Genomic DNA, 15395 nt, shown 5'->3' with positions numbered 1-15395 from the left:
AGGAAAAAATTAGAAAAATAATAATATATAATTTTCTAGTAAATTGCTGAAGTCTGAGTTATGTCTAAACTGTACCAATATTTACAGGTTGCCCATATAAAGGAACTCAGCTTATCCTGATCTACAATCTACTTAAAATACCATAAAATATTTGGAAAAAATGGAGTGAACCGTTGTCCAAATGAATAAGGAAATAACGTTTCACATGTTTAAGTTTCAGTTGCTTCATTTAAGTATAAAGTTTATTCTAATGTAAAGTTTATCTAAAAGTCAAAGTCGAGATTCATTTTTATTATATAAGAAACATATTTTTGCTGGAAAACAATTTTATTGATTTTCTTAGGATTCTTCAAAATGTTGACATATAACTAAGAATTACCCTCTTGGATCCAGTTACAATACTAGTATTAATGGATACTAATACATGCTGTGTCTAACGAATTACATACCGGTACTAGTTTACCATCATTGTCCCATATATTAACAACATGGTAAAAAACTAACAAGGTAATATCATAGTATTACAGCAATACTCTAAACCTTGTATTATATTACATGCTTCTTTCATTCTGAGTGACCCGTATAAGTACTGCCTCTATTATTATAAGTATAAAGTGACTGTCTCTCAACTCTATCAAAATCTTTCTCCTTATTTTAACTACATATTAAAGAGAACCACCATACTAGTGTTTGTATCACACTCTTATTTTTATTCATTTCTTTCCTATGTTGACAGCCTTTGACTAAAAAAAAAAATACATTTTTATCACAGTTTTAATATCAACTTGCTTGTGTTCTGGCATATTTAAGTTATTTATTAATTTAAGTGTAAGCCTTTTGAAAGTAAAAAGAAATATTCCTAATTGAAGTTTACTTTATTTTTATACATAAATGACGTATTTTATTAACAAATATAGATAGCTATGATATATGTAATTAAAATGTTCTAAATTTGCACCATTATATTAATATCAAATACTATTTAATTTTCTTAAAAACCAATACTTTTATAAAGAAAGTATGTATATACAGCTATAATAGCACCATATCAAATTTTTACAATTTAAGAACCTTTATGCTACATGAATTACTCTGCTAAATCCCAGTATGATAATGCTGAGTACACATCTAATTTAAATACAATAAGAACAGTTCATATATTACAAAAAAAATAATTGATGAGAGGTTTCGAAAAAAAAAGTTTTTGAAGTTTTATATAATAAAAAACTAGACACTGAAGAAGCTCAAAGATGTATGAGGATATTTATAAATCCGATGACTTATTGGATGGTTTAAAAATTGATTGTTTGAAATAATTAGCTAACTTGGCACAAAAATAAATAAAAAAAAGTGGTGTAAAAAATTATTTCAGTAAGCTAGTAGAGTTCATTCAACGCTGTACAGTTGCAAAACAATATAAATTCAGGTATCTTAAATATTCAACTACTAGACTGCAAGATAATCAATGAATTTCACAGAATACATGTATGATGTTTACTATAGTCACGCGATCACATCGCAAATCTCGAAAAATAAAGCCCTGTAGGGGGATCGAACCCCTAACCTTGTGATTAAGAGTCACACGCGCTACCGATTGCGCCAACAAGGCCTGTTTTTGTTGTTTTTTTAGAAAAAAAGTATTAAATTTTAAAACAGTAAATATAAATAAAGTAGAAAAATTAAATAATACTGGGATTCAAGAGTATTAGACATTGTTATACAGTGTTTAAGATGTAAAGACGATTACTTTATTTAGAAATATATAGTAAATACTATAACTAAAATGAATATATTTCTTAAATAATAAGTCACGTGATAAAAGTCTTTTACCACTTAATAGAAAATGATATAATCATATTCCAGCAGCAACATGTTGACACGAACGTCTCTGATTTAGTTAGGGTTTGTAAGCTCCTAACCCTTGACACAGTGTACTGACAGTATCACTATGTCATATCAGTGTTGTAAACCAACTTAGGAGTACGATACACTTAAATAGTAACTACCAAAACTTAACTTAACAATCTTATTAACTTAACACCAGTTAATACTTCGAACTTACGAATATAATTGTTGTTCTTCTTAAACTAAATAACTATATAAAAGAACTATAAATTTATGTTTTAAGTCTGAAAAGCTAGCCTTTAAATACTTTTCAAAGGTCAACGCCAGCTTTTTCATTTTACTTTAATTGGTCTGTTTATAAACTTACTTACAAGGGTAGGAGTGCACAGTTTGAGTAATGCTGGCTAACTAGTAGAGATTATGCATCGAACAGATATTCACAGGTATGCAACTAGCAGTTGCTCGGTGTTGTGTATAATTTCTAGTTAGCAACTTGTAGATGAGTATAAAGTCAATCTCGTCTACAACAATCAGCAACGAAAAATAGCCTTGTTGGCGCAATCGGTAGCGCGTGTGACTCTTAATCACAAGGTTAGGGGTTCGATCCCCCTACAGGGCTTTATTTTTCGAGATTTGCGATGTGATCACGTGATACATTTTGAACCCATTAAGGTAATACTTAATACTGGTGAGTGAAATTCCAATTGAATAAATGTAGCAAAATGATTAAGGTTGTCATGATCTTCTATATATTTTATATTTTTTATTCCTTTGTGCCATAATTAGGACAGTTCAATTAATTAGTAGAATAATATTTTTGTATTGTTTAAGATTATAGAAAAAACCTGCTTATCCTTTTTAGGAAAAGGAAGATACAAAATAAAAGATACAGGTTGAACAGTTTTCATTCTGAGAAAATTAGAAGGTAATTTGCAGTTTAAAAAATGAGTTGATCTGCAAGTGAATGGTTGAATTCAGGGTTCTAAAATCTGTAGTAAGTTAGCCATAATTTTCTTTCAATACTAATCTATAATATTCTTTCATATTATAAGGGATGCCTAATATTTCTACCAGGATATATGTGGTAATGTAGTGTACTATATATATGTTGGACGCTCACCTATATTTAACTTTTTGTTTGTTTTTCATAAAGCGATCTTTCTATTAAAGAATACAGAAATGCACATCTTTATGGAAACAGCAAAGTTGAAGTAGATTGATTATTGATAGTGACAATATTTCTTCAATGCTTGTTTTTAAACTATGAATTACAACAAATCACCAAAATACTCTGGCCATTGATTTTTTATGTAATCTTTTAAAAACAATTTATCTTCATCAATATATTTACTATGCCAATTTATTCTATTTTCAATATTTTCTGTACCATTGTAACAACCCATTTTCTTCTCTAGTAACTCCAAAATAATATCTTTTAAACCATACTTGATTTTTTGAGTCGTTATTAGGCTAGGGTCAGATATATTGACATCTTCATTCAAAGCACGTTGGATTAGTTTGCTTTTAAAATGCTGTGCATAATAATCATCCCTATTACTTTTTGATTTCCACCTTAGATATCCCATAGAATGTTTTGAAAGCTTTGACGAGAACCAATTTTGTTTATTGGACGGAATACTTTCTTCCGTGACTATTGAGTTATCTAATTCAACTTTATTCTTCAGTTCCGAAACAATTTTTACATACATTTCTTCTACCTCTTTTTTAATTTTAGAAGATTTGATTATGCTATTCAATATTTGACTATCATCATTCTCAATATTAGTGCTGTGTACCGAACTGTTGGATCCATTATGAACGATATGTAGACCTTTGTTTGCATGAAATTCAGTTGCAGTATTGCCTTCAGGATGTAAAGAAATAAGCCTTTGATTTCCGTTATGAAAATCTAAAATCTCCTCATTAATTAATTTCATTTGCTCCAAATATTTGTCAGTATATTTATTTTGTTCAAAATATTTAGACCTAATAATTTTTTCTAAATGTTCATCTTTATTTTCCTCGTTATTTCTACTTTCTTCTTGGGCTTCAATAGTTTTAAGATTTCGGTCTGATAATGTGGTGTTTCCATGTAAAATCTTATTATCGTCAAAATTATTTGCTACTTGGATAACATCAATATTAGTCTTATAAAAAAGATTTCTATTTTTAGCTTTTGTTTCTTCAGCCAGTTCCTCTACCTTTTTATTCAAATTTACCTCTGTTAAACTAAAGATGGCTTTGTCGTAATTATTTCCTGGAATATGCTCTTGTAAATAGGAAGATTGTTCATTAACTTCAGAGTCTAGTCTTGAATTACTACAACTGCCACTAGAAGTTATGGAGGAAATATCAAAAATCTCATTATTAGATTCATAGCCTAAACCTTTGCCAGTAAAGTTGGTAGGAGATTTAATATTTGGGGTCAAAAATTGCACATTTGGACTTTTTATTTTGAATACATGATTTGGAATTTGCTTCTGGATTATTAAATTTTCAGTAATCTTTTCGGGAGATGAAATATGATTTGAATTAATGCACTTTAGTTCTTCTTGTAAATAGCTATTATCCTCTGTCTGCCTGTTTTCAATGATACCAGAGTGATGCTGGTACATAGATAAATCTGGGGATAAGTGTGATAAATTTCGGTTAAGAAAGATATATTCAGAATCTCCTTCTTTGCTTAGATATGGAAATTCATCAACTAATAATAAAGTGTTAATGCTAGGAGCTTTTAAGAGTATTTGTTTCTCTGTTTTTTGAAATTTTTCCTTACTTTTTGGATAAGTATCTCTAATATCTTCTGTAAGTTTATGCTTGTTATTTATGGCACATAATGAGATAACGTTGGCTAAACGCATTTGAATGTTATCAATTTGTTGTATAAGGGAATTTTTAATATCGATTGTATCATTTTTTTCATTAATAATTGGGGATATTGGAATATCTTCCGGAATTAGAAGATCTCCATCAATATGATTTATATTCCTGTGATCATTGTAATGACTAGTTAACCAATTCAAGCCTATACAATTTGGACTCTCTAATTGATGATTATCATTTGAGTAAAGTTGCTTTAGTTTTTCATTTCTTAAATTAAAATTTCGAATTGTATCTTGCACAACACTTCTTTCAGCGCCTAGGCTCCGTTCAATTGAGGCCATATTATTTTTTTTATAAAAAAGGACAGACTTAAAATATTCTTTATCTAAGAACTTTAAAAATGCATATTTATATATAAGACACTCTTTTTTTAAAAATAATTGGTATAAAATTAGCTCAAATAATTTATCTTTTTCATAATTTGTGTCGTTAACGCTCGGATATCTTTACGCTCAAAAAATGTGCATTAACGCGATGTCCATCTAAGAGATTTGAAGTAACTAGAGTGATTTGAATAATTATAGTAGAGCTTTAAGATGCAGCTCATGCTAACTTACCGCCAGTTAAATAGTAAAAGTATATAATCCATAATTTATTATTTTTGCTATTCCAATAATTGAGCCTTATTACTATTTCCTTACATCTCTTTTATCGTTAAAATGTTGATAGCATTAGCTAATCAATGCTATTAGATACCAGGAAGTACTAATAAGTATATAACCAATTTTTATGTAGTAATAAGCAAAATACCAAATGAAAATAACTCTATGAAAAGAAGTATTAAAATAGCATCAAGTTAATATTCCAATCTTTGTAGACACTGTACCAATCATCACCATCCAAAGCCTCCCTACGACGCCTCCAAACTTCGTACATGACCTGTCTTGCACCCCAATAAGATCCCATACCATTTTTTGCCATTTGGCCAGCCCATTCTCTAAACTGATCTTGTATATCTTCAGATTGACATGCACAGCCAGCAATTATTCCTTGCCACATTAACGGTAAAACTTTGATATTCTTCAATTCGATCAGTTTATTTAGCTTATTTAGCGATGAAATAACTTTCATAACATAATTTTGCAAAAATTCAACATTTAAATTCCTAATAATGGTGAAAAAATAAATTATTAGCCCATTATAGAAACTAATTGTGTGGTGATAGACCCCTTCAATAGTGTCATTTAAGAAATTTCTGTTTCCATTTTCATCTTGTATTCCATTATCTTCCTGGAAAAAATTCCATTCTGGTTTCCATTTTAGTAATTTCTTTTCAAATTTAATTATTAAATCGTTAAAATTCCTTGGTAGAGATAATTTATTTAAATTGAAATATTCGCTGTGTCTTGCTAGTGAAATACATTCCGAAAACAACATGATCAATGAATTAGGCAATCCATATAAACAATCAATTCTTAAAATATCAGCTTCAAGAGGTTGGTTATTGTTGCCCTTAGAAAAATAATAATTTTCTTTAGAAATTCTATTGAACATTGGAGGTGAGCCACTTGCAGGTGATTCTACTTGCTTAGTGGGATTTTCTGGAATATATCGAATATATATTTGGCCAGTTATCGAATGAACTTCCTCCAGATAAGTTCCTTGGTTATTTTCATTAGTAGTCACAGTGTCAGATATTAATTGCTTATTTTGGAGATCAATCTCTGATTCTCGAACTTTATCCAACGATGTACTATCTTGTATTAATTTATAAAATGTAAAAATACGATGCAGCGTCTTGGCTTTTTCTGATAATTTTGATTTCCTTTTCATACGAGCTTCAATGTATTTCCTGCAGATATCTAAGTGATAGTGGCAATCTGTCATAGTTCCCCAAACTACATCAATAGAGCTCATTGCCAATAGTGCACATAAAACATCCTTATATTTTTCTTTGTTAACTGTATATTGAAGACAGCTTTTAAGGAAGATGCATGCTTGTAACCTAAACTGGATACCTAATTTTAGAAAAAAATTGTGTTCCTTGGTTGTTTTTGGGAATTTGTTTAAAAGGTTGAAACATGATAAGGCCAATATTGCATTTAATAAAGAATTTCTGGAATAAGATGAATGACCCAATCCTGCAAGATCCCCCAGTGTGTTTAACACCCTGGGAAAATATAATGTCTTCCATGGGTTTTTTGATACGGTGACAACAATCATTAAATCAGCCACATTATCAATAAAATGATTTAATAAAAATCTCGATAAGCCATGAACCAACAATCCTGTTCTCGGTACAACGAAACATAAATCTCTTGCTTTAATGTTTTCAGTTATATCTTCATCTAATGAGTTAGAAGATACAACTTCCATTACTGTTTTGGGCATATAAGAGTCACCATTTGGTGAATCAAATAATATCTGATCACTTATATTAGATTTATTGATTTGCTTGGGAGAAGTATCCTGAGCATATGGGACAATATCATTAGGTTGAATGAGATCATTAGACGGAATGCTTGCTACTAATGATTCGGAATTTAAATGAATCGGCGATGGATGCATTGAATCTATTGCAGTAGTAATAATCTTTTCGATTTCACTTTCAGCTGTAGATTGACTTGTAAATAACGATTGAATAGCAGATTGTAATGTTTGGTTTACTTTTGAAGTAGTAGTATCTGGATTTTGAGTACTAGCCAAATTTGTAGTAATCTTTGGGGTACGTAGCTGATTATCATTGTGTGTTTGTGCACCATTTGAATCAGATGCTTGTTGAAACTTTGAGTTACTATCATTAGGTTGAATTACATTAGATACCTGTAAAGCTAGTGCAGATAGAAGCACATCATCTCTTAATTCTCTTGAAATCCAAGATAAGGTTGGGTCCGCAAAGACGGTATTCTTGCTTTTATCATAATCAAAAGTAACATCACTAAGGTTGTCTGAAGTGATATTTAGATCGGAATTAATTGTATTATTACCGTTTGTATGTAAAGCTATATTTGAACTTGCATGAGAATCAAACCTTTTACTTGTACCTATAGCTCTATTTTTTGCTATATTCTTATTGAGAATTTTATCATTAGGGCTACCAATAGATGATGTTATAGGAGGCTCATTTTTTTCAATATTTAGGTTAGTTGTACCCAAGTTTATTTTTGCATTATTAATATCATTATTATTACTATTGTTTTTTATTAAACTTACTTTATTTGAAACGAGAGTAGTGGGAACCCTGGTTGCATCGTGAAGTTCAGAACTCTTTTCAGCACCATTATCTACCGATTTAGGGTAAATCGGTGGCTCTGTATTTAGAGATATAGCATTTCTATAATCTTCATTTTCATCAGTATAATGGTTATCAATGCTATTATCTTCATTATTTTCTTTCCCTCTATGACCATTTACATCATTTTCTAATGGGAGATTCGTTGAGGTACTAATATTTGCAAAATTAATTTCGTCATTGTTTACATTTGCAGACAAATTTGTATCAGAATCTATACCTTGACTTGGATTTATATCATCTTCATCAAGGGAGTGATGGTTATGTGACTCATTTATATTACGGTTATTCTGAGTTTTTTTAACACTACTTGTAATGCTTTTAATTAAATTTTCATGAAAATTATCATTTTTTATCAGATTAGGAGTTTGACTTAATTGCTCTTGTATGAGTGATTGTGTTGGAGTATGTGCATGACGAATTAATGGAGAGCTTCTTAAGGGTAATGGAGAAGTGGTTTTGATAGGTGTTAAGCTTGAATCTCTACTAATCGTTGATTTATAAACTTTATGATGATTTAACTTTTCTATACCGGAAAGGTTATGTCTGTCAAGAGAGTTTATATTTGCATATGTGAATAGTCTAAATGGTCCTTGTTGTAAAAATCGCACACCTCTTATTTCGTTAGGGTCTGAATCATCTAAATAGGATAGGTTATCATCAATTTCAGATAAGTCTACTGTATTGTTATTATATTTTGCAAAACTAATATGATTTCTTTGATGAACAGCTTTTTTGTCGTCTGCACTTTCAATTAAATCGCCATATATATCATACTTGGCTAAATCACACCATGTTAAACGGATATTATAACCTTCGCATTTCAAATTTGCCTTTAAACAGCGTTTACATTGAGGCTTTTGTTGATCACATTTAATTTTACGACTTCTACAGGTCCAACAACCCGAATACGTTCTATTTCTTGCGGTCTCGTCATTATAACCCATTAATAAAATAAAAATTAATAAACTATTTAAGATGTGTCGTTGTAATGAAATATTTGGTTGTTATAGTACGTAAGTAAATTCACCATGTTGTTTTTAGTATTAATATTTTTTGGAGCACTAAAACTAATTTTTCAAATGTTTTCAAATGTTTTGCTTTTATTTCGGAGTTATTTCCAAGTTAATCCGACACTAAGTCAAAATAAATGGAACAACCACTTTAGGGAATACTTTGTTATACTAAGAAAAATAATAAATTTATATTATCAAATCCACAAAAATTGCAGTAAAAATTGTATACTATTACCACCACAGGAAACATAAGCTAATTTAATTTCCTCCATAAGCAAAATGATAAATATAGATATAATTTTTATAACCATTGAATAAAAAACATGCATTTCCCCTACATTATAGTATTGAACTCACTAGATAACCTTGCTATCCACTGTTTTATTTTGTTTTACACTTTTAAGACTTTTTTTTTAACATAGTCTGTGGTGTATTACATAGGCCAAGAAAATATAAAACTAGCTTGTAAGCCCTCTTTAGAAAAATAGTCTTTATCTCAACTAATCTAGCAAGTTTTTTTTTCTTGAATTAGACCATTAAGAGATGATTAAAACCAAATCACTTCAGATACAATTCAATTACCATATTTGAACAGAACCACAATAGCATAACATTTTTCTTATTTTCTTATAGATCACTGCCTATCATGTATAAGTTCCAAGTGAGTATTAGTTCAAAAAAAACCTATAATGCAAACATTCTTTTTTTTCTTTCAATATGATAGTTGCTCATTTTGATGAACCTGAAAATTCGATCTGAAAAATCAGCGTTACCTTGAAAATCCTCGGCTCGGTTAAAATATCTCGGCCGAAAATATCTCGGCCGAAATTAAAGAATGATAATACGAGAAGGATAAATCCTCCAAGCAACAAACATAATAACCAATATAATCTTTAGTAAATAAAAAAATTTATATATAAGCTCAAATATAAATTGGTAAGTAAAACAATATTTTTCACTTGGAAGAATAAAAGCAATACATCAAAAATTTATATTCATTACGATACTAAAGAGTTCGAAAAAAATGGGTATCACTCAACAAGTTAAATTTGGCAATACAGGCCTAAAAATCTCGCCAATTATTGTTGGATGCATGAGTTATGGTAGTAAAGATTGGCATCCCTGGATTATTGAGGATAAAAATGAAGTTTTCAAGATTTTAAAAACTGCATATGATTCAGGGTTACGTACATTTGATACGGCAGATGGTTATAGTAACGGTCAAAGTGAAATATTATTAGGAGAATTTTTAAAAGAATATGAGATTCCAAGGGAAACAGTAATTATTATGACAAAAGTATGGGCACCTGTTGATAGTTCTCTTGAAGGATTTCAAAGAACTGGCCCAATGAATGAAGATCAAAAAGTCCATTTTGCTAATCAACAAGGGTTATCAAGAAAGCATATTATTGAAGCTTGCAAAAACTCTGTAAGAAGATTAGGAACTTATATCGATGTTTACCAGATACATAGAGCAGACCAAGATACACCAATGGAGGAAACGATGAGGGCTTTGAACGATGTTGTTCAGCAAGGGCTAACTAGATACATTGGAGCTTCTTCCATGCTAGGTACCGAATTTGCAGAATATCAATTTATTGCTGAGAAAAATGGCTGGTCTAAATTTGTTAATATGCAAGATTGTTATAACTTATTATATAGAGAAGAAGAGAGAGAAATGATTCCATATATTAAGAAGCACGGTATTGCTCAAACACCATGGTCACCATTACAAAGAGGTTTATTATCCAGACCTGTTGAAGTTTCTTCATATAGAGAGGATAACGACAGAGTTTTGAAAGGCCGAAGACTAAATCAATACGAAGATTTTGAGATTGAAATTATTAATCGTGTTGAACAAGTTGCAGTAAAAAAAGGTATTACGATGGCTGAAGTTGCTACCGCTTGGCTACTAAGTAAAGGTACTTTCCCCATCTTGGGCTTAAATTCTGTCCAAAGAGTCAAAGAGGCAATCAAAGCTTTAGACGTTACTCTAACAGAAGAAGAATGTAAGTACTTGGAAGAACCATACCGACCTAAGGCTTTAATTCAGTAATATTCTTTCACTAATGAATATTACATCTAAGGCTCCTTTACAGTATTATAAACTTGTTTTTTCAGAATTTACAAAGTGCCTATAAGTGGAACAATACACACGTACACCCAACATTCTTAATTATGTTTTCTTCCTTCGGTATTTTCTGTTGACAAATTTCACGATGAGAATATAAAAATTTCTAACGTTTTGACATATATAAAAAATATATACAAAAATAATTAGATTCTAATTAAACTTGAAACCCTATATATATATTGGACAAAAAAATTGCATAACAATGGCTAAAAAGAATAAAAAAGATAAAGATGCCAAAAAGGCTCGTGCTGAAGCCAAAGCCAAAAAAAATCAAGCCAAAGCAGAACAGAAGGATAAAAAATTGAGTAAAAAAAATCAATTGGAAGAAGAAGATGATGACATGGCTATTGAGGACATTTTAGAAAACTTCAAGAAACAACAAGAACAGTTCGAAAAAATCAATATTGAAACTGTATCTAAGCCTACCAAAAGAATTAATTCATGTATGATTTCCAATCCAATACATGGTAAAAATGAATTGATTTTATTTGGTGGTGAAAATACTTCAACAACTACAACTTTCTACAACGATCTATTTACCTATAATCCTGAAAACGATCAATGGAAGAAATATACTTCCCAAAATTCACCAATGCCAAGATCCTCTTCCGCAATGATATCACATCCAACTGGTATTGCATTGCTACATGGTGGTGAATTTTCTTCACCAAAACAAAATACATTTTATCATTATTCCGATACTTGGTTATTAGATTGTGCAACAAAAGAATGGTCTAAGGTAGAAAATAAGAATGGACCTTCAGCAAGATCTGGTCATAGAATGACAGTTTGGAAAAACTTTATCATATTACATGGTGGGTTTAGAGATTTGGGTACATCTACAACTTACCTCAAAGATTTATGGTTATTTGATGTCACTAAATACAAATGGACTCAAGTGGAATTTCCGCCAAATCATGCGATTCCTGATGCAAGATCTGGTCACTCCTTAATCCCTACCCAAGATGGTGCTCTATTATGGGGTGGCTATTGTAAAGTGAAAGCTGGAAAGGGTTTACAAAAAGGTAAGATTCTTTCAGATTGTTGGTACCTAAAGATGAAATCTGATGTTAGTGGCATTAGATGGGAAAGACGGAAGAAACAAGGGTTTCAACCATCTCCCAGAGTTGGTTGTTCTATGGTTCACCATAAGGGTAGAGGTATTTTATTTGGCGGTGTTTTCGATTTTGAAGAAACGGAAGAAAGCCTTGACTCTTTGTTTTATAACGATTTGTTTACATATCAAATTGAAATAAATAGATGGTTCTCATTATCCATGAGATCGCAAAGAAAAAAGACAATAAAAATCGGTCCAAAGACCACAAAGGATAAAGAAAAGGAATTACAAGATATTTTGAATTCAATTTTAAAGAAAAATAATTTAACTGACGATGATAGTGAAGACCCTAATGCCATTGAAGAAGAATTAAAAATCAATGATGACGAATCAAATAGTGAAGATGAATCAAAAGATGGCCAAGTTACAAAGCAATATGAAGTTATGAATCAATTGCCTCATGTAAGATTTAATGCAACTACTGCTGTAGTTAACGACACCCTCTATATATTTGGTGGTTCTTGGGAGCTTGGAGAGAAAGATTATTCTATTGATTCGTTTTATAGTATCGATCTTAATAAGCTGGATGGTGTTACAGTTTATTGGGAAGATATGGAAGAGATTGAAGCTGCTAAGGAATTAGGGGAGCAATTTTCTGATGAAGAAGATGAAGATGACGAAGAAGAAGATGAAGATGATGGTGAGGAAGAAATTGTGGATCAAAAGTTGGTTGCTGAAGAAGATGAAGAAGAAGAAGAAATAGAGGCAGATGAAGATGAAATGGAAATCCCAGATCCAAGGCCGTGGTTGCCTCATCCAAAACCATTTGAAACACTAAGAGCATTTTACGTTCGTACGGGTGCAACTTTCCTGGAATGGGCTATTTCAAACAATAGAGACTCTAAAGGTAAACATCTGAAGAAGAAATCCTTTGAATTAACTGAAGATCGTTGGTGGGAAAGACGTGACCAAGTTCGTATCGAAGAAGATAAAATGGAAGAACTTGGCGGTATAGAGAATATTGTTGAAAGAGATACCACTCAAGTCAATAAGAGAAGATAGCTAAACACTTTAGACCAACTCATCTACACTTTGATAGCTATATTATGTGGGAAGAATGTATAGTTATATAATCGACAATGTTTATCATAAAATCTACCTAAGCGGGATTCCTTCTATATTAAGTTGCGCTGTTTTCCTTTTCCATTGTACAGTTATTTAATTATTTTTGCCAATAATCATTGTATTTATATTTTCAAATCGGAATATACCGAATTGTGCAAAAAAAATAATAAATTAAAAGTTTCTTAAACCGATGAAACTATTGTAGTTAATGCATATGTGTCCTTGGCACATTAAGTCCACAACGATAAAGATATAAGATATTTCTCTAGTTCATAGCGTTAGGTAACGGTAACCAATACTTTAACACAGTTATTCCAAATATGGAAACATTTTAGTGTTTTGCCATATTTGTTGAGAAATTGTTAGCTGGGACCGAGAATATGAAGAAAGTAAAAAAAAAAACACTAAAAAGGAGATTGAAAATTTTGAGATGATAAAATTCTTGAAAGTGAAAATAAAATCACAGAACAAAACAACCCCTCGTAAATTACTGTTCTTCCATTGCATGCCTGGGTTTATTATTGGGCTATAATTGTAAGTTGTCCGGAAGAGTTATTCTTTCTAGTAATGATGAAACGGTTAAAATCTTGCTACTTTTTCTCTAGTAAACTTAATTTTCTTATTTGGCATTAGTACTGACATCGTAATAAACTTGTTCAGTTATATTCTAATCATTATTTCGCTTTTCTTTCTGGTAAGGCAAAAGGTAAATTATAGGCACAAAATCGTCGCCTATTCCAAAAAAGCTCTAACTACAGCTGGCCCCAGAAAAAGTGCTAGAAGAACTTGAAGAATCTTAGTTAACGAGGCTATGAACTACGTATTGAAAAACTTTCCAAGATAGAGCGTCAATAATTGTCTTCATTTATGATACTATAATAATATCTTTGCCTTATTTAGCTTTAGCAATATATTAACATCGTGCATGGGCACAGAAGTAGTTAAGAATTCTTCTTTACTAGATTTGGAATGCCGAAGAGACATAATGTAACTAAGGAGCTTTATCTATTGTAGGGAATATTGTCTTAATGGGACTTATTTGCGCCTATTTGTGCCTAATGTGTAAATCGAATCTAGATAATAGCCAGATCGGTTACGGGATAGGGCATTCAAATAATCATTATTTCACTTAGACAAACATTGGAGGTTGTATCTATATTAAATTATTGGCTGTACGAGATATTCACAGCAAAGAAGTCTCCTATGCAAAAATTATTGTATTTGACAAACTCAATTGTTTTCTTCATTAGAATATACTCTGATAGATATTACTTCCCTATGTAAGGTTGTATTTTTTTAACACTGCATTACGTGGATTAATTGAACAAGCATATGTTCAATTAACCTACAATAATTTTCATACCCCTACACCTTTTTGTATGACCTTATTACTGCATTTCATTAAAAAAACCCTTTTGCAGTATTTTGTCCAGTTATTAGCTTCATTTTTCTTTGTTGTAGTATGCAATTTGAATAGCAAAAGTTCAAGAAAGTTATTCACTAAAGCGGTAAATGCATAATACATAAGACACTTCTTATATTGTTTTATAATTTTATTATATCTCTGCTTTTTAGTAGTTTCAAAGCACCTATTTATATCTATTTAATAGACTTTATTCATGTATTTTTTTAATAATACGATTTTTCCCATAATATTTTAATCAAGCTCACCCCCACGCATTTTTTAAATTTCAAAAAGTATACAGACGTGGGATAGCTGGAACTAAAATAAATAACATAAGGCTAGTATCATTTGATATAATAAATACTTTGAACGATAAAAAATATAAGAGAATATTCTGTTTTTGCGCAAACCTTAATTATAATTTTTTGTCAAGTTAAAAAGAAAATTTTAGAATATATCAACATTTATACCAACAAATAACAATATTGAACATAGTTTGCAGTCTAAAAAAGAATATTATATAACAAGTTGTTTCTCCGAATCAAGTTAGTCTGTTAAATAAATATATATACATCTTAGGGAAACGACAGCGTATCAATTTTAGAGTAATTTTAAGTTTTCAAAAAATAATTCCAGAGACATTCTTCATTTCAATGCCAACTTCCAACATTTTCAGTACTCAATAAAATATATACAGA

The 15395-nt window shown here is 30.6% G+C and overlaps 4 protein-coding genes and 2 non-coding genes across 6 annotated transcripts; 3 read left to right on the top strand and 3 right to left on the bottom strand.

Annotated features, from left to right (window-relative positions):
* Positions 1-1536: 1536 nt before the first annotated feature.
* TBLA0Gtrna8K lies at positions 1537-1609 on the bottom strand. Its single transcript has one exon. It is a non-coding gene; the product is annotated as a tRNA-Lys (tRNA).
* A 782-nt stretch (positions 1610-2391) lies between these two features.
* On the top strand, positions 2392-2464 carry TBLA0Gtrna7K. Its single transcript has one exon. It is a non-coding gene; the product is annotated as a tRNA-Lys (tRNA).
* Positions 2465-3113: 649 nt separating this feature from the next.
* Positions 3114-5009, bottom strand: TBLA0G01140 (uncharacterized protein; the record flags this gene model as incomplete). The annotated part of the gene is made up of 1 exon (XM_004181531.1): positions 3114-5009. The coding sequence occupies one exon, from the start codon at positions 5007-5009 to the stop codon at positions 3114-3116; it is 1896 nt and encodes a 631-aa protein (XP_004181579.1).
* Positions 5010-5508: 499 nt separating this feature from the next.
* Positions 5509-8907, bottom strand: ARG81 (Arg81p; the record flags this gene model as incomplete). Its single annotated transcript, XM_004181530.1, has 1 exon — positions 5509-8907. The coding sequence occupies one exon, from the start codon at positions 8905-8907 to the stop codon at positions 5509-5511; it is 3399 nt and encodes a 1132-aa protein (XP_004181578.1).
* A 1093-nt stretch (positions 8908-10000) lies between these two features.
* Positions 10001-11032, top strand: TBLA0G01120 (aldo/keto reductase; the record flags this gene model as incomplete). Its single annotated transcript, XM_004181529.1, has 1 exon — positions 10001-11032. One exon carries the CDS (start codon positions 10001-10003, stop codon positions 11030-11032), a length of 1032 nt encoding a protein of 343 aa, XP_004181577.1.
* Positions 11033-11312: 280 nt separating this feature from the next.
* On the top strand, positions 11313-13229 carry KEL3 (Kel3p; the record flags this gene model as incomplete). Its single annotated transcript, XM_004181528.1, has 1 exon — positions 11313-13229. One exon carries the CDS (start codon positions 11313-11315, stop codon positions 13227-13229), a length of 1917 nt encoding a protein of 638 aa, XP_004181576.1.
* Between the last annotated feature and the right edge of the window lie 2166 nt (positions 13230-15395).

The sequence above is a fragment of the Henningerozyma blattae genome, chromosome 7 (assembly GCF_000315915.1).
Source record: "Henningerozyma blattae CBS 6284 chromosome 7, complete genome".
In the NCBI taxonomy this organism is placed as follows: Eukaryota; Fungi; Ascomycota; class Saccharomycetes; order Saccharomycetales; family Saccharomycetaceae; genus Henningerozyma; species Henningerozyma blattae.
This window is presented reverse-complemented; position numbering and strand designations above follow the sequence as displayed.